The 20,948-nt window shown below is 36.4% G+C and overlaps 1 protein-coding gene across 6 annotated transcripts in view; it reads right to left on the bottom strand.

Annotated features, from left to right (window-relative positions):
• FERMT2 (fermitin family member 2) overlaps positions 1–20,948 on the bottom strand; it is an 88,928-nt gene that overhangs the window by 45,292 nt on the left and 22,688 nt on the right. For all 6 annotated transcript variants that reach the window (XM_029952726.1, XM_029952727.1, XM_029952729.1 and 3 more), the window contains exon 2: positions 11,874–12,107. In XM_029952726.1, coding sequence (XP_029808586.1) covers positions 11,874–12,107 — 234 coding nt within the window. The remainder of the gene's footprint in view (positions 1–11,873; positions 12,108–20,948) is intronic.

The raw sequence follows: 20,948 nt of genomic DNA, 5'->3' as shown, positions 1-20,948 counted from the left end.
CTTTGCTTTTCTGTTTGGAGTGTCATTGTAACTACTGTATTGTAAATGATGGAAAATAATTGCATATGTTAAAAAAATATGAAACTTTATAAAGTAAAAAAAATAAAATAAAATAAAATTTCAAAAAAAAAATGAGACTACATCAAAATAAAAAGTTTTTCCACAGCAAAGGAAACCATCAATAGAACAAAAAGACAACCTACCAAATGGGAGAAGATACTTGCAAATGTTTTATCCAATGAGGGGTTAACATCCAAAATATATAAAGAACCTATACAACTCAACACCAAAAAACAATCCAATTAGAAAATGGGCAGCAACCCATTTGAATAGACCTTTTCCATAGACATACAGATGGCCAATAGACACATGGAAAGATGCCCAACATCACTAATCTTCAAGGAAATGCAAATCAAAACCACAATGAGGTATCACCGAACACCTGGTCAGAATGGCTAAAATAAAAAAGATAAATAATAAGTGTTAGCAAGGATATGGAGAACAAGGAACCTTTGTGCGCTGTTGGTGGGAATGTAAATTAGTATACCCACTGTGGTAATCAGTATGGAGCTTCCTAAAAAAATAAAAAATAGAACTATCATATGATCCACTAATTCCACTACCCAAGAAAAATGAAAACACTAATTTGGGAAGATATATACACCCCTATGTTTATTTGCAGCATTATTTATAATAGCCAAGATATGGAAGCAACCTGTGTCCATGGATAGATGAACAGATAGGGAAGATGTGGAGTGTGTGTGCATATATATACATATATATATATACACACATTACACGTTATATATCTGCATATATATGAACACACACACACACCCACTAGAATATTATGCAACCATAAAAAGGATGAGATCATCCTTTTGCAACAACATGGATGGACCTAGCGCATAGTATGATGTTAAGTGAATTAGGTCTGATTGAGAAAATACAAATACTGTATGATTTCACACATACGTGGAATCTAAAAAAACAAGTCAATAAACAAAATGCAGAAATCAGACCTACAAATACAGAGAACAAACTGATGGTCACTGGAGAGCAAAGGGTTGGAAGGGATGGACAAAATATGTGAAGAGTAGTGGGAGATACAATAGCATAATGTATAAACTTGTTGCTTCAGTATGTTATACACCTGAAATTAATATAACACTGTGTCAATTATACTCAAAAAATTTTAAAAAAGAAAACAGAAAAGAAAGATCTTAGGTATTAACATTAGGGGAGAGGGTCCTTCTTGTTTGTAGTCTTTCTTTTTTTTTGGTTGAGTTTTAACTTATATAAAGTCCACAAATCTTAAATATATTCATGAATACCTGAGTAGCAAACATCCAGATAAAATATAAAACATTGGAAATTTAAATTTGATAGCCACAATAAAACATCCAATAGAAGACACATTAGGTCAGGTAAAAGAATCAAACTCACAGCAATACCTAATCAATTATGAGTAAAAGGGATAACAGAGAAAACGAAAAAGAGGAATTAGGGCATATTACCATGAAATTTCAACATGGCAGAGAAAAGAAAAGATCCTGAAAATAGTGTCCAGAGGGGAAAAAAGTCTACAAAAGGATGAAAACAAAAATTAAGAACACTATTAGGATTATTAATAGAAACATTGAGGCCAAAACAAATCTTCCCAATTTTGAGGAAAAATAATTTTCAAACCAACAATTCTATCAAAGGACAAAATAATGGTAACATCTCAAAAATTTACATCCCATTCACTTTTTTTTCTTATTATGCAGATGATACAGTCACCAAAATAAGTGAGCAAATCAATACTGGAGAAAATGCAAATACCAAATATGAGAGAGGAGAGGACATTATGCTTGGGTAAGACATTGCCATTGGGTGAAGGGAAGTCCTGGAGCTATGACTATACACTTCAGCCTAGAAAACATTCACTTCACACTGGAGCAGGAGTACTGACTGGCTTCAGAGTGTGTTTAAGAAGAAAAAAAAGGGGGGGGGGTGTGGAGAGGAGGTAATATCATAAAGAATGTAGAATGCAGAAGAATCAGCAACTGGTATAGGCTGAAAACTAAGCAAATGATAAACAGGAAGACATATGAGAGGATAAAGTATACACTTTTGTTCACCAAGTAAAAATATTTACCTTATTGAAATAATGTAAATAGTAATTATTTAGTTAAAAATTATAATAGCCATGATAAGAGGGAAAGGTAACATTTGAGCAAAAAGAAGTGAACAGATATCTAAAGCTGATAAATCAAGAAATAATGGCATATTATTTAGAATTATGGAACCAGGGGTGCCTGGGTGGCTCAGTAGGTTAAGAATCCAACTTCGGCTCACGTCTTGATCTTGTGTGAGTTCGAGCTCTGCACTAACAGTTCAGAGCCTGGAGCTTGCTTTAGACTCCCTCTCTCTCTGACCTTCCTCCACTCACATGCTATCTCTCTCTCTCTCTCAAAAATAAACATTTTAAAAAATAAAAAAAAAAAGAATTATGGAACTAAGAGTCAGAAACAATAAAAGAGTAGAAAGTGGCACTAATGTGAATAGGAGCTGGGGAGAAAAAGGGCAGAAAAGTGATTTTATGATACAAGCCTTTTTTCCTTTTCACATTTTAAAATTCCAGTTAGTTAATATAAAGTGTAGTATTAGTTTCAGGAACAGAATTTAGTGATTCATCAGTTACATAAAACACCAGGTGCTCATCCCAAGTGCCCTCCTTAATATTCATTGCCTATTTAACCCATCCCCCCCACCCTATAAGTCCTTTTTGACTTTAACTCTGTGTCTCTTGCTTCAATTAAAAAAAATTCAAAATGTTTATGATTGCTGTGGAAAGACTTATGTTGCAGGAGACAAGAATGGACAGAGGAGGCTACTGAACAGTCTAGGGTAGTGGTGATGGAAAAGATGTGAAAAGATTCAACCTCTATCTTGGAGGCAAAATGAACACTTCCAGGTGACTGATGAGATGAGTAGGTAAGAAAGACAGTGATGCTAAGGATGACTCCCAAGTTTCTGGCATGTCAATCTGGGACGGTGTGCCTTTCACTGCTGTGAGACTACTGAGTGACAGAGTGGGTAAGAGGAGACACACAGATTTCTGAAGGAACAGCATGAGCTCAGTTTTGAATATGCTTAATTTGAAATTTCTGTAGAAAGAAATGGTTCTTTTATACATAACGCTTCAATGTGCAAATGATGCCTTTCCATAAAGGTATAATGCTAGAAGAAAATGAAAGATAAATTAAGAATGGAGGGTTTCAACTAAGATGGAGAAACAGGAATGTGACTGACCCTATGGCTTTATTTTTTTAATTTTTTAAATATGTTTAATTTTGAGAGAGAGAGAGACAGACAGAGCCTGAGCAGGGGAGGCAGAGAGAGAGGAGACACAGACCTGAAGCAGACTCCAGGCTCTGAGCTGTCAGCACAGAGCCCGATGCGGGGCTTGAACTTATAGACCATGAGACTGTGACCTGAGCCAAAGTCGGTTGCTTAACCAACTGAGCCACCCAGGGGCCCCATCCCGCCCACGGCTTTACTTAAACAATAAAGAAAAAGTTTTCAGACATTAGACAAAGAGCATAGGAAAGAAGAAGAAAAAACCAGGATGAGTCCTTAGAGTATCCCACCTTATTGCCTAGAAGTAGTTCAGGGTAGGGAAGGGCACACAGAGCCAGATCTTTTTACTGAATTGAGAGATCTGAGATGGAATTCAGAGAGGACAAGATGCATGTAATTTGTGAGTCAGAATACTAGACAGAAGAGAAAAACACGGATAGAGCACTGGAGATCTGTAGTTATCTACTAGAGTTTGTCTGAATACTCATCTGTGCATATTTATGGGAGAAAGGCCTCCTAGTACACAGGGTACTGAGAAGAATCCTCAAAAGGAAATAAGCTAACGGTAGCTCTGGACATACCCTAACAAAAGCTTAAACCTTAAAAGCAAATATCAAAAGGACACAAATGATTCAAAGTATTTTATTGACCAGAAAGAAAAAAAAAAAAGCCAACACTATTTAAAGGAATACAAAAAGAAATCTAGCCACCAAAAATATAAAATTAATAAACTAACAGTTGATCAAACATTACCATATATAAAAGAGGCAGGAAAATACAAGCTTTTATTAGCATGAAAGGGGAAAAATAAAAGTAACAGAAGCAGAAATAGTCTCATTTGTGAGAATACTTTTCATTTGGTATCCTTTTCTTTTATCTGAAGAACATCATATAACCTTTTCGCGGTTCAGGTCTGCTGGTGAGGTTTTCACCTTTTGTCTGTCTACAGAAGTCTCAATTTTTGTCTTCATTTCAAAAAGATTTGGCAGCTGGGTAAAGAATCCTAGGTTTTTTCCTGCAATAATTTTCAGATGTCTTTGTATTGTCTTCTGGTTCATGTAATTTCAGAGAAGTCTGTTACTATTCTTTTATTTGCTCTTCATATGTTTTGTCTGTTGGTCTTTGAGGAATTTCTCCTTATTCTGGTTTTTGGTAATTTAATTCTGATGTGTCCTGGCATAGTTTTCTTTAAGTTTATTCTGTTCTAGGATCACTGCATTTCTTAGATCTGTGGGTTTATGGTTTTTTATCAAATATGGATAGTTTAAACCATCAGTTCTTAAATAATTTTTCATGTCCCTTCCCCCAACTCCCATTCTTTGTGGGACTCTGGTTTCATGTATGCAGACCGATTATTATTGTTTCACAGATCACTGATGTTCTATGCTTCATTTTGGACAGTGTCCATTTCTGTGTCTTCACACTCACCTGCTGTTGGTCCCATCCAGTGTATTTTTCATTTCGGATGGATTTTTCATTACAAAGAGTTTGATTTTGGCCTTTTGAAAACATGTAAATCTTTCATTTTTCTAATTATGTTTTTTCTACTCTATTAAATATGTAAAATATATTTCTACTAGTTATTTTAATTATCTTTGATTTCTTTTTTTTTTTAATTTTTAATGTTTTTAATTTATTTTTGAGAGACCGAGAGAGACAGTGTGAGCAGGGGAGGGTCAGAGAGAGAGGGATACACAGAATCTGAAGCAGGCTCCAGGCTCTGAGCTAGCTGTCAGCACAGAGCCCGACACAGGGCTCGAACCCATGAACCGCGAGATCATGACCTGAGCCAAAGCTGGATGCCCAACCGACTGAGCCACCCAGGCGCCCCATCTTTGATTTCTAAGTCCATCATCATCGTTACAGAAGATCATTTCATAGTGTTAACAGTGAGTTCTTCAAGAAGACATAACATTTTTTAATTTTATTTTTTAATGTTTATTTATTTTTAAGAGAATGAGAGACAGAATATGAGCAGGAGAGAACAGAGACAGAGAGGAAGACACAGTATCTGAATTAGGCTCCAGGCTCTGATCTTGTCAGCACAGAGCCTGATGCAGGGCTTGAACTCATGAACCATGAAATCATGACCTGAGCCGAAGTTGGATGCTCAAATGACTGAGCCACTTAAGTGCCCCAAGGATTTAACAATTTTAAATATGTACACATACTAATACTTCAGGGACACTTGGGTGGCTCAGTCAGTTAAGCATCCGACTTTGGCTTAGGTCCTGATCTCGCCACAGTTCACGGGTTGTCTCCCTCTCTCTCTCTGCCCTCCTCTGTTCGTGCTGTCTCGCTCTCTCAAAAATAAACAAACATTAAAAAAAAAAAAAGAAATAGACAATATGAAGAGGCCTGTATCTATTCAAGAAATTGAATCAATAATTAACAACCTTCCAAAACAGAAAGGGGATGCCTGCATAGCTCAGTTGGTTAAGCGCCTGACTCTTGATTTCAGTTCAGGTCATGATCTTGCAGTTTGTGGGGTTGAGTGAGCCCTGTCTTGGGCTCTGCACTGACAGTTTGGCACCTACTTGAGATTCTTGCTTTCCCTCTCTCTCTGCCCCTCTGTTGCTCACACTCTCTCTCTTCTAAGTAAATAAATAAACATTTAAAAGAAAAAAAATAGAAAGCACTAGGGCCAGATTGGTTTATAGGTGAATTCCTCTAAACACTTTTTTTCTCGTTGTACTAAGATACTGACATACATCATTGTGTACGTTTATGTACCCCAAAATAACCTGACTTATGTACATTTTGAAATGATCACCACAGTAAATTAACAACCATCATATAGATACACACACACACACAAAATCCTTGTGATTGGAATTCTTATTAACTTTCAAATACACCATACCAGCGTTAACTATAGTCATCATGTTGTAAATCACATCCCCAGTACTTGTTTATCTTATAACTGGAAGTGTGTACCTTTGACCACTTTCATCACTTTCCCCACTCCCCACCTCCTGCCTTTGGTAATCACAAATATGATCTAGGAGTTTGCTTTTTTGTTTGTTTCTGTTTTATTTTGTGTTACAAAATATAAGTGACATTATATAGTATTTGTCTTTCTCTGACTTATACTTAGCATAATGCTCTCAAAGTCCATCAGTGTTGTCACAAGTGGCAGGCTTTCCATCTTTTTTATGGCTGAAGAAAATCTATAGGTGTGTACCACGACTTTTTAAACCATTCATCAATCAGTGAATACTTACTTAGGTTGTTTCCTGGTCTTGGCCATTGCAAATAATAATGCTGCAAGTGCAGACATCTCTTCATGATAGTGGTTTCATTTCCTTTAGTTATATTCCCAGAAGCAGAATTGCTGAATTGTATGATAGTTCTATTTTTAATTTTTAAAGAGACTTCCATACTATTTTCCATCGTGGCTGGGTTCCATTTTCTCCACATCCTTGACAGCATTTACCTCTTTGTCTTTTTGATAACAACCATTCTAACAGGGATGAGATAACACTGCAATGTGGTTTTGATTTGTACTCCTCTAATGATCAGTGATGTTGAACACTTTTTCATGTATCTGTTGACCATCTGTGTATCTTTTTTGGAAAACTTCTATTCAGCTTCTTTACTCATTTTTAATTGGATTATTTATGGGTTTTTTTTGCTATTGAGTTGTCTTTATATGGACTATACAGTCTATATAGTTGTCTATATATAGACTATAAGAGGTCTTTAATAGTACAGATATTAAGTCCTTCTCAGTTATATGATTTGCAAATATTTTTTCCTATTCAGTAGGTTGTTTCTCATTTTGTTACTGTTCCTTTTGCTGTACAGAAATTTTTTGGTTTGATATAATCCTACTTATTTATTTTTCCTTGTGCTTTAGGTGTTATACCCAAAAACTCACTGTCAGGACCCATGTCAAGGACCCATTCTCCTATCTACCAAACGTTTAAGGAAGAAATTATACTAATTCTCCAAAATCTCTTTTAGAAGATAAAAGTGAAGGGAATATTTCCTAATTCATTCTATGAGGCCAACATTACTCTAATACCAAACACCAAAGGCATTATAAGTTAACTATAGGCCAATATCTATGCAAAAATCTTCAACAAACTATTAGCAAGTCGATTCCAACAATGCATAAAAAGGACTATGCATAAAAAGAACTATACACAGTGACTGAGTGGGATTTATGACAACTATTTACAAGGGTGGCTCAACATCCAAAAATCAACATAATCTAAATGATCAAAAGCCTAAATAATTTTAAAAATCACATCATCATATCAAAAAATGAAAAAAAAAAAGCATGAAAAAGTCTAATACCCATTCATGATTAAAATCTCAGTAAACTAACATACAAAGCAACATTTCTCAACCTGACTTTAAAAAATGCCTACAAAAACCCTTTAGCTAAGGACATATTTACTGGAGATAAGTATGGAAGTTTTTCCACTAGGATCAAGAACAAGGCAATGATATCCTCTCTAGCCATTGCCTTTCAATAATTCACTTGAAGTCCTAGCTAATGCAGTAAGAATAGCAAATAAAAGGTATATAGACTGGGATGGAAGAAGACTATCTTTATTCACAGGTGTGTTCATCATCCCCATAGAAAATGTGAAAGAATCAACAAAAACTCCTCAAATAATTATAGCAAGGTTGCTATAATTTACACATGGTAAATGTACAAAAATAAACTGCTTTTCTATATACCAGCAACGAACAAGTGGAATCTGAAATACAAAACACAATACTATTTACATTAACATACACAAAACGGAACAGTTGTGTATAAATCAAACAAAATATGTATGATATCTAAATGAGGAAAACTACAAAACTGTGATGAAAGAAATCGAGAAATAAATAAATGGAGAGATGTTCTATTTATGTTCATGGATATGAACTCTCAATATTGTTAAGATGTCAGTTCTTCTCAACTTGATCTACAGATTCAATGCAATCAAAATCCCAGCAAGTTATTTTATGAATATCAACAAACTAATTCTATGGTTTATATGGAAAGGCAAAAGGTCCAGAACAGTCAACACCATATTAAAAGAGAAGAACAAAGTTGGAGGACTGATGCTACCTGACCTCAAGATATACCATAAAGTAACATAATCAAGATAGGGTGCTACCGGCAAGGGGGAAGAAAGAAAGCAAACAGATCAATGGAACCGATTACAGTGCCCAGAAATAGACTTACATAAACATAGTCAACTGTTCTTTGACAAAAGAGCAAAGGCAATACAATGGAGGAAAGATCATTTTTCAATATATGACGCTAGAACAACTGGACCTCCACATTCAAGAGAAGAATCCAAACCCATACCTTGCACCCTTCACAGAAATTAACTCAAAATGCATCAGAGTCCTAAACGTACAATGAAAAACTGTAAAACTCCTAGATAACATAGGAAAAAATCTGGATGACCTTTGGTTTATTGATGACTTTTAAGATATGATGCAAAGGCATGATTCATAAGCTAAACTTCATTAAGTTTTGATAAGCTAGAGTTCATTAAAATTAAAATTTTCTGCTCTCTGAAAGAAACTGTCAGAAAATGGAAAGACAAAGAGTGGAATAAAATATGTGCTAAAGGAATATCTAATAAAGTACTGCTATCCAAAATACACCAAGAACTCTTAAAACTCAACAATAAGAAAACCTGATTAAAAAATAGGCCGAAGACCTCAACAGACACCTCACCGAAGTAGATGTGCATATGACAAATGAGCATACAAAGAGATGTTCCACATCTTACATCATCAGGGAAATAAACATTAAAATAACAATAAAATGTCATTGCACATTTATCAGAATGGCCACAATCCAGAACACTGATACCACCAAATGCTGGTAAAGATTCAGAACAGTAAGAATTTCCATTCATTGCTGGCATGAATGCAAAATGATACAGCTACTCTGGGAGACAGTTTGGTGACTTCTTAAACAATTAAACCTATTTTTACCAGGTGATCCAATAACCACACTTAGTATTTACCTAAAGGAGCTGAAAACATAGGTCCATACAAAAGCCTCCACAAATGTTTATAGCACCTTTACTTACAACTGCAAAACTTGGAAAATGTCTAAGATACTCTTCAGCAGATGAGTGGATAAATAAAGCATGGCACATCCAGATAATGGGATATTACTCAGTGGTAAAGAGAAAAAAGTTATCAAGCTATGAAAAGATATGGAAAAAACTTAAATGCATATTACTATACAAAAGGAGCAATCTAAAGAAACTACATAGTGAATGACTCCAATTGTAGGATATTCTAGAAAAGGCAAAACTATGGAATAACTAAAGAGATTAGTGGCTGCTAGGGGTTGGGGGAGAGGGAAGCATGAACAGGCAGAGCACAGAGGATTTTTAGGGCAATGGAACTACTCTGTGTGGTACAATGAGAGATACATGGCGTTATGCATCTGTCCAAACCCACAGACTGTATAATACCAAGAGTGATTCCTAGTGTAAGTCCTGAAGTCTAGATGATAATGATGTGTCAAGTGTAGGTTTATCACCTGTGCCATTCTGGTGTGGGACCTTGACAGCAGGAGGTTTTACATGTGTGGGGACACAGGGTAAATGGGAACTCTGTACTTTCTGCTCAGTCTTGTTATGAACCTAAAACTGCTCTAAAAAAATGAAGGTTTTTTTTCCTTTTCCTTTCTTTTTATTTTAGAGAGAGAGCGAGCATGTGAGCGAGGGGCAGAGGGGAGGAGAGACAGAGATTCCTAAGCAGGCTCCACACTCAGCACAGAGCCCTACATGGAGCTTGATCCCAAGACCCCAGGATCATGACCTAAGCACAAACCAGGAGTCAGACACTGACTGAGCCACCTGGGCTCCCCTCCTCTACTTTATTAAAACACAAGAACCTTAGATGGCTAATACAGATGTAAAAACATACTTAACTTTATAAACTAAAATGAAATACTGTATTTTTTCACTCACAGAACCAAACACTAAAAACTGACAATATTCAAGTTTAGTGACATTTTGGGATAATGGGTTTTCATATATTGGTGGTTGGAATGTAAATTGGTACAGCAGTTCCCCCCTTATTCATGGTTTCATTTTCCACGGTTTCAGTTCATTGTGGTCTGGAAACAGGTGATCCTCCTTCTCATGTATCATCAGAAGGTTAGTAGTAGTCTAACTCTATGTCACAATGCCTACATCATTTACCACACTTCATCTCACTTAGGCATTTGATCATCTCACATCATCACAAGAAGGGAAAATACAGGACAATAAGATTATCTTGAAAGAGAAACCACATTCACATGACTTTTATTGCAGTATATCCTTATAACTATTCTACTTTATTATCTATTGCTGTTAGTCTCCTTTAAACTTTATCAGAGGTTTATATGTATAGGAAAAAACCTAGTATATATAGGGATAATACCATCTGTGGCTCCATGCTTCTACTGGGAATCTTAGGACATGTCCTCTACACATAAGTGGGGGACTCGGTACAATCAACCACTTGAGAAACTCCTGCATAGAAGTACAGAACTGCACAACCACCCAGAGAGCAATGGAAGTGACATCTTGTTTATGTATACACACACAGAGATGGAAAAATTCATGTGCACATGTGTGTTAATGTATTTTAAAAAGTACTACTAGAATACACACTAACTTACGACAGTGGTAGCTTTGTGAAGGGAAATTATGAGAGTGTGACTCAAGAAGTTTACCTATATTATTGTTTCTTTTTAAAAAAAAGTTTTGCAAAAATGGCAAAATTTCAGTTATTAATTCTAAGATAACAGAAATTAGGTAATTTTTATATAATTCCATATGCTTTTCTCCATTTTATTTTTTCCAGAAAATTCCATTAAACATAATAAAAAAACACTGTAATTTCAGTCATTAGATCAAAATACTAATGTTCTAAAGCTCCCCTAAATCTATGGTACAACAGAAGTATGTACCAGTGACAACGACAAGAGTTCACATTTTCTCTGATGGTTGGATACTTTCTGTCATGACAGAACTGGGTCAGCCAAAAATAATCCACATTTCATTTCAGAAGGCGTAAACAGAATTACTACAAGACAGTTCAAGTTGTAGACTGCTTAAGAAGACAATACTCATAGTCATTTCCTTAAGAGCTGTGTCAGGACCTTCAGTGAGGGAAGTGACACAATCTGCCTGAATCACTAAAATCAAATAGTGACTTACATGGAGGAAACACTGCAGAAGCTACATCCTGAAAATAATGCCCATTTTTTGGAGAAGGAAAATTCTTCTCCTTCCCAAGAAATCAATTATGTCATCAGAATGAACGATTACATAACAACACAAGCCAATACACTTCTGGTAAGGAAAGAACCTATGTTAGACTCTTCCTGTTCCATCTTACCTCTATTATTTATCTTAAAGTAATACAAAACTTTAAAGTGAAAAACAAACACACATAGATAGTTCACCCCAATCCCTACTCCAGGACATAAGCCAAATGTCAATATCAGTCATATATATATGTCACACAACTCACACCTTCATGAAGAATTTAATACTTACTGAAAGTCTTACAGATGTCAGAAACAGCTTTGAAGACTCTATCAGAGAAATTCACTTTCACTTTCACATACTTCATGTTGGGAAGTTGCAGGCGGAGAAGTTTGTGCTGGGGGGTGAATTGAAGCTTGGCATCTGCCTGAATGCCGTACTTATCCAAGGTCCAATGTGTTTTAAGAAGCCAAGTTCTCTTCTTTTCCCACCAGAGAGCATGATCAGACCAATCTTTTTTTACATCTATTAAAAAAAGCAATAAATAAAACACTTAAATATCACTAAGATTACCTTAAGACAAATAAGAAGAAAACTAAATTGGGTGTTTAATACAAGCAGCTAATTAAATACTCATCTATGTGACAGGTACAAAAGAAATACTAAACAGCTGAGAAAACACACCCTGTGCCCTTGAAAGGCCATAAACAAGGTATCTGAGGCCATATACAGGGTAACTAATAATGCTTACATCAGTGCCATATGGGATACACAGCATGAAGAGGGGATAAATACACTAGAGTCACTCAGACAGCTGGGGACTGGCCTCAGGAAAACTAACGAGGTGGAGTTGGTGGGTTCTGAGCCCAGCCTTGAGGCATGGACACTATTCTGACAGGGCAGGTGAGAAGGCTGAGGTTTGTTTATGAGGCTGCAGATGCGTGCTGAGATGCGTAAGGAGTGCTAAAGAATAAGATGCAGAATGAAAGTGAACAAAAACCAGGAGCTTAGGTAAAGAAGAGCATGTGGGAAAAAAAAAATCCATGAGAAAGAGAAAGCAACAACAACAACCCATAAAATATACCCCAACTATAAAGGCTGTCCCAAATACATTCCAAGAAAAGTATCTTTTAAGTTACACTGACCCAACTCACCCCCCATTTTGATACAAGCATGACAGAAAACATTAATACCTGTTAAACTATTTTACAGCCTTATGAAATTAAATTAGATGAAATCAAATTAAAGAATAAACCCAAGATCTAGCTTCCCTCAATAAAGCAGATCATTACAATAAACCTGTAAAATAAAATTCAACTTCAGCTAGTTTTTAAATAGCAATAAAAGTAAAGACTTTTTAGATCAGTTATGCATTAAACAAAGAACTAAATATGGGGGGCAGGATATTTCAAAAAAACGAACAGCCAAACAAAGCCTTCCAGGGTAAGAAAAAAAAACCCTGAAAAATAACATTCTTGCAAATAAAAACAAACTATCATAATTCTGATAAAAAGGCCATTTTAATACAGCTTTAAAAAAGCATAAGTTAACTTTAAAAACACGCACTTAAAAGCATATACTAATAAGGAACTTAAAAAAATGTTTATAGTATTTAAAAAAAATTTTTTTAGTATTTTATTTTTTATTTTTGAGACAGAGAGAGACAGAGCATGAGAGGGGGAGGGACAGAGAGAGAGAGCGGGAGACACAGAATCGGAAGCAGGCTACAGACTTTGAGCTGTCAGCACAAAGCCCAACACAGGGCTCGAACTCATGAACATGAGATCATGACCTGAGCCGAAGTTGGAGGCTTAACCGACTTGAGCCACCCAGGTGCTCCTATGTATTTACTTTTAAAGAGCAAGAGAGAGAGCACTGTGGGGAAAGGGGCAGAGAGAGTGAGAGGGAGACAGAGAATCCCAAGTGGCTCCAAGCTGTCAGCACAGATACCAACGGGGGGCTTGAACCCACAAACCCACAAACAATGAGATCATGACCTGAGTCAAAATCAAGAGTCAGACACTTAACTGAGCCACCCAGACACCCCAAATATGAAACTTTTTAAAAACACAACTCGTATACCTGAAAGCCTCATGTAATAAAAAATAAAATTTCCACATTATATGCCTAGAAACACCTTCTCTAATGATAAATCTATATCACATGACTGAACTACACATTGTAAATGAAAACACATTACAAGTGGAAAAAGACTTTCAATTCCCTAGATGTTAAAAAAAATTAATCAGTATATACTTTAATGGGAGAACTATGTTACTTGTGATTATGCTGCCATTTTGAAATTTTAATATTTGCTTTTGGGAAAGCCTAATTATGTTACACGAAGTTGTGCTGTGAAAATATACATAATTCCTATCTTAATTGTGACACAATGTACCTTAAATTATTTTCCTGCACAGAATTTGTCAATTAACTTTTTTTAGAACCAGGAAATCTGATCTACCTCCCAGAAAATCACCAAGGTTGGGACCTTTTCATTCACTGTCAGATAAACTGTCACATATGTTAGAGATAGTTTATTTTTCTCTTCCTGAACAGAGAACCAAAGGCAGAAAAAGATAACCTTCAAAGAATGAGCCAAGTTGAGTCAGGCTGAGCTGAACTGAATTAATGGCAGGTAGGCATACAATACTTTCTTCCCCATACCTCAGTCCATTCTCTATAGACTGTTCCTCAACCATTAAGGAAGCCATATCGCCCATTGCGGGCGGAAGGGAAGAAAAAGTCATACCCTACTAATTACGGCAATAGTCTGCACACACAGACTTATATCATTTGGATTCCCCCAAAAGGCAAACTTGAGATGAGAACTTCAAGGGGGAGCACACTTGAGGGGATTAAGAACAGTGAGATGGATGGGAAAAGTCTATCAAGGGTTCACTGACTGCTGTGGATAACTGGAGTTCAGTCCTGCTACAGACTCTCTGAGGAATTATGTAGAACATGTCTAAGAGTTGTCCCGCTAAGGAAAGAGAAGCTGGGGCATCTAACTACTTTCTTGGTTAAAGACTGCTCCTAGAGCCATGCAATTTCTGGTATTTTCCAGCTGTCATGCATGTATCTGGTCACCATTCACTCAGACAGAGCACTCATAAAGCCCCAAATATCTGTATGAGGACTTCTACAGAAAAACGTTGTAGGCCCTTGATGCATGAAAATCTCAACTTGGCATTAGGTCGGCTTCAAACTCTAACTTCAGAAACAGGTACCTCCCCTGATCATCCTCTTTAAAAACATGACCCTCCCCATCTATTCCAACACCCTTTCTCACAGCCCACCTGCATCCAGCAAGAATAAACATAGATGAGACCCAAAGATTATGTACTAGACATCCTATGAGTAGTCTGTTTACCTCCAGAAGAAAATCTCTCATTGACTGTAACGCCAGTCTTTCTTTTATACCCACAGAAAACATGATTAAGTTTTCTTAAACTTAAAGAAATTAAAGTAAAGAAAGATTACACAAATTAAAAGCAGAAACAGGACACCAAAAAATCCAGAAGTGTCAACAGAGCACATCCCAAGACACAAAAACTGAGAAAAGCAGGCGTTCTGACAGCAAAAATGTAGCCATGTTGGAAGATGGAATGGCTAGACCTTGAAAGACTGTGACATGATGTTCAAACAGGATCTCTGGTATCATTCCTAGGTAAAAACACCAGGAACATAATTGGCTTTAATTATAGGGTAATAGCTACTACAGAAAAAGAACAAATAGCATCCATAAAATAGTAATTCAACAAATATCCACTGAACATGTACCCTGTTCTAGTACTGTTCTAGTACTAAAGACACAGTGAGGCTAAGAACAAAGTCCTGACCATCTTTGAAAATGGCCAATATAGTAGAGGGAGGAAGTGAAGAAAGTAGCAGGAGGTGACATCAGAGAACTAGGCAGGAGCCCTGTAGGTTATAAAGTGGTACATCTTTAATTAAGAGGATGGGAGAAACCACTAGAGCAGTGGCTTTCAGCCTGTCTGATATTAGAATTAGAATATCTGAGCAACTTCTGTGTTTCTAGAAACTGGTTTTAGGCAGCAAAGTGTTAGGTTTCAAAATCTTTACTGATAATTTTGATGAAAGGCAGGGCCACAGGTGTGCAAATTTAGAGTGACACTGAAAGACTATGTAAGAAGTTAAAGTGGGAGTCGAAATGATGAAAGTCTGAGTGCAATGGCTGGGCAGTGAGGAAACAGTAATACGGAATACAGGGAGCTTTTCCTGAGTATTTTGTTACAATAGGAGCACAATAATGGATGGCAGACAGACAGAAAGTGGTTGGCAAGTCCAAGGAGTATTTTCAGTTTTGTTTTTAAGAAGAGAAACTATTACAATATCAGTTAAATAGAGATTGGAATAATCCTGTAAAGTTCAAAACACATTTACAATTATCATCATTCCTTAATTTGCTCTCCAGCAGTCACTGGGTCACAGTCTTTAGAGACTTCACTGAGCTCTCTTAAATATGCAAAACAATGTTTTCTCACCTTCTAGAAAATCTTCCTTTGGTGCTGGCTTTGCATTATACTATGCACCTTACTTTGAAACTAATATCTACATGTCAAGTCTCTCAACTGGCTTCTCCCAGGATATCATAAGAATACAGCTATTTTATTCAGAAGCAGCAAAAACAAATATACACTGATCAGAATCCTGGGAAAAACATACCAATTGAGAATCATTCACCAAGGCAAGCATAAGAGCCAACTGTAAAACAGAACAAATTTTGTGTGTTTGTGTGTAAAGCAGTACATCTTGGTGCAACAGCTCTTGAAAGTACTTAAGTTACCTAGTATATAACAGTACAACTTGTCTCTACAGTGACAAGTTAAACCATAACATTATGCAACTGTAACTAAAACACTGTGAGCACAAGAGTAGATTTCACATAACATATTTACATATTCCTCCAATTAAAGACTGAGTAGAAGCATAAAAACTTTATGCTGATTTTATTCATCTATTTGAGAGAGAGGAAGAGAGACAGAGAGAGAACACACAGAGGAGGGACTGTGGGAGAGAGAGACTCTTAAGCAGGCTCCATTCCCAGTGTGGCCCAACTCAGAGGCTGACTGTGAGATCATGACATGAACTGAAATCAAGTTGGATGCTTAAACTGACTGAGCCACCCAGGCACTCCCATGCTGATTTTAAAAGTAAAATGGACATCTATAAATAATTCTGAATAAGTAATGAAAAGCAAATGAAAATGCTACTGATTAGTAAAATGATGGTTTATTTTTCTTGTGTATTAGGCTTTATAAAGAAACGTTGGCATAATCTAAAACTGTGTCAAAAGTTTCCATGTATGTAATTCCCTTCTATATCAAAATCTAGGCCCTGCACCAAGTTCAAAACAAACATTTCTGATTTTTCAGAATGGCAGCCTTGGTGTTTCAAACACAGCATCAGACAACTGAACGTAACACACACACACACACACACACACAGGACTAATTGGCCCGGCACCTGCCATCCATGGTGGGGGGGGGGGGGGCGCCGCTGGCAAGCAACATCATAAAGGGGACTTGTTTCACCAGCATTATAAAACCATTAAAGGGGTAAATCATGCTTGACCACATGTTCTAATAGTCAATTTTTCCAATGTTACAATTTTCAGTTATGCTCTAGGTATAATGTAACCATCTTCTTTTATTTGGCATATTGTGATTTTAAAATTTTGTATCTAGATTGTCAGAAGCAACATACCACAAATACAAAGTTTCTCAAAAAGAAGACCTAAGGGGAAAACGTACTATAAAGTCACTCTTTTCTTTCTTGAGGGACAAAAATATTATTTATTCATAAATTTTGCTTTTAGTAATTTTTTAGAATTCGAGAACTATTTATAGTTTCATATACCCAATAAAGGTCTTCTATAATAAATTTTGGTAATATGTGGTAATTTTTCAAAACATTCTGCTAGCACTGAGTAATATATAGAATTGCTGAATTATTATATTGTACACCTCAAACTAATGTAACACTGCATGTTAATTATACTGGAATTTAAAAATAAATAAGCTTTTTATTTAAATTAGTTAATTTAAAAAACACATTTTGCCAGGATCCTGGAAAGAATTATTCCTGTATTCTTATTTAAAAGATCCAACCATGTTGTGCTCTGTTCCACATAAAAATAACACTATTTGATAGGCATTCGAATTCATATAATTAAAGCTGCAAATGGCTAAAACACTAACTGAATCAATAAAAAGCTTCCCCCTTGACTATAACAGAATGCTTCTCAAATTCAAGAAGTGGTTGAGTATTTAAATCCTACAAAGACACCATGTGTGTATTCTAAGGAACAGAAGGTTTAGGGTTTTATTATTGGGGTGATAGTATACAAATATTGCTTATTCTACCAAGTGGCTTTTGAGGCATTCACCAGCTCCTTGAGTCACACACACACACACACACACACACACACACACACACACACAAAATCCAAATATTTCAAAAGCTTTCTGCTAGGGAAAATATTATGTTCTTCTTTATGCAATGACAGCTCCCTTACACTCTAGAAAATAGGAACACAAAGAAAGGGGATACACTATGAACACCCTCTTTAATCTAGTCCTGAAAGGGCCACAATTCCTTCTTGACCATTTTGATATGCAATTCTAAAATGCAATTATATATTTTCATTTTTAAAAAATTTTAGGGGTACCTGGGTGGCTCACTTTGTTAAGTGTCTAACTCTTGATTTTGGCTCAGGTCATGATCTCATTCATGGTTCATGGGTTTGAGCCCTGCATCAGGCTCCAGGCTGACAGTGGGAGAGCCTGCTTGGAATTTTCTCTCCCTCTCCTGCACCTCCTCTGCTCATGCACGCGCACTCTCTCTCTCAATATAAACTTTATTAAAAAATAAATAAGAAATAAAAAATTCAATTGTTTAAAAAGTAAAAAAAAAAAAAAAGCCAAATAGGAAGGTAACTGAATTAACTTATTCAAGTACTCATTTTAAAAAATAAGTAACTAATTAGTAACTGTTTGAAATAAACAAGAACCAAGATGTTACTTTTAAGTAGCTTAGATTTTTAGTTACATATTGTTTATATTAGATAATCTTTGTTAAGTCAACATTTTATTTTAAATTGTAAGTACACAGACACTTTCTGGGTACATGCCTTATTTTTTGTAAAGAGATGCTTTTTTAGTGTGCCAATATTATATACACTTTCTGCTGTTTCCTTTTGTTTTGGGTTCCTCTTAAATCCCCAAATTAGGTAGTAGTAACTACTGCATGTCAAGAATTTACCCTGTCCTTACTAATGGCAAAGAACGCTTCAATCCTAGTTAGCTATTAACAAAGCTACTAATAAGCAACTGGTTCTGACACACTGCAAGCAAGTCATGCAAACTGACCAGAGCAGTCAATGTCACAGGCCAGGGTCCTCCTAACCTCCAAACACGACTTTCAAACTCTTCCACTGCACCATTTACTTATATCACCTAGTCAGCCATCCACCAAACTTAGAAGACCTTCCCTCCTTCATTTCACAACCAGATTGATGGAATACTCCAGTTTCCCTTCAGATCGTATAAATCTTTCGCCTTTCACAACCAGACTGATGGAAATTATAGGCACTCCTTGTTCTGTGGCAACCCAGCTTTGAGTGAATCTATTGGTGCCATTTTTCCAAAAGCATTTGCTCTCTTTGTGCTTCTGTCACATTTTGGTAATTCTTGCAATATTTCAAAATTTTTCATTTTTGTTATGTGATCTGTGATCAGTGATTATGACTTGCTAAAGGCTCAGATGACAGCCTTTTTTTAGGAATAAAATTTTAAAATTAAGGTATGTATATTTTTTAGACAAAATGGTACTGCACACTTAAGAGACTACAGTGTAAATATAACTTTATATGAACTGGGAAACCAAAAATTTCATTTGACTATTTTATTGGGATGTTCATTTTATTGTGGTGGTCGAGAACCAAATCCAAAGTATCTCCGAGGTATACCTATACTATAAATTTTATGATCAACAGAGTCTAAGACACACTGGGCAATCCTGGCTTTCTTTCAGCCACTGCTATATTTCAACCTTCATGACCTTCCTCAAATTCCTAACTATCCTCCCTCCTTCTAGGTAGATAATCACAGTTACTACTTCAGAAAATACCAAAACTATCAGATTGGAACTATTTCACCTACATGCCAACCAAATCTACAAACCCTCTTGCATTTGCACTTGTACAGGTCTTCTGCCTTTGTGTTATGATAAAAAGAAGTGTCTATTTATCTCAAACCCATCCTATTAACTATGCTCTGCTGCTCTTCCCAAACCTTCTAGGAACCACAAACTTCCTATACCAGCTCCCTAGGATACCTCATCCATTCCCATGGCATGAAATGGCATCAATATACTTAACATTTCTAATTTTTATCTCCAATGCAACCTCTGTAAGCTGGTTGTATAAGCACCCATATCTCCATGTGGATGTCTTGCAAGCATGTTAAACTTAATATATTCAAAACAACCCAATTTTCCCCTATTCAATAGCACTAACCATCAAGCCAGTTGCTCAAACCAGAGTCTAGAAGTAATGGATTCTTTTCCACCATCCCCCACATATATTAGCAATCCTTTCAGTTCAACTTCCAAAACTCTCCAATTTCCCACTGGCATGAACTCAATTTGTTCAGGTAACAATCACCTCTTCCACTGACCACTGGAACAGCCTCCTAACCAGTCTCCTGATTCCATTCAGCACTTTCCACACATCCAAGGTGATCTACTCAACACTCATGTCATTCCCCTGCTGAAAAGACTGTAACAGCTTCCAAATGCACTCAAAATAAAATCCAAATGCCTTAGCACAGTCTACAAAGCCCCACACAGTATGGGTGATTTACTCTGAATTTGCCCTGTGCTACTCCTTCCTCTACTTCAATCACACTTTCCTCCGTCTATTCTAAGACCTAATGAGCTCTTTCCTGCCTCAATTGCTTTGCACATGCTATTCTGCTGAATATCTAATTACCTCTCATCTTTCAAATTTTAGTTTAAATTTCATTAAAGAGAAGCCTTCTTTAACCACCCTAAGATAAAGCTTCCAATGCCCTATGCCCCTCCAATATCTTCTATTTCAGTACACTGTGATACTGATGATCAAAATTTGTATTCATTTTGTTGGCTGCTTATGGGAGGAATAAGTGTCTTTCTTCTCTCCTAGACTATAATCTCCAAAATGAAAACACGGGCGCCTGGGTGGCTCAGTTGGTTAAGCGTCTGGCTTCCAGCTTCAGCTCAGGTCATGATCTCATGATTCGTGAGTTTGAGCCCCATGTTGGGCTCTGTGCTGACAGCTAGCTCAGAGCCTGGAGCCTGCTT

Source organism: Suricata suricatta, chromosome 9, assembly GCF_006229205.1.
Source record: "Suricata suricatta isolate VVHF042 chromosome 9, meerkat_22Aug2017_6uvM2_HiC, whole genome shotgun sequence".
In the NCBI taxonomy this organism is placed as follows: domain Eukaryota; kingdom Metazoa; phylum Chordata; class Mammalia; order Carnivora; family Herpestidae; genus Suricata; species Suricata suricatta.
Note: the sequence above shows the minus strand (reverse complement) of the source record. Positions and strands in the feature narration are given on the sequence as shown.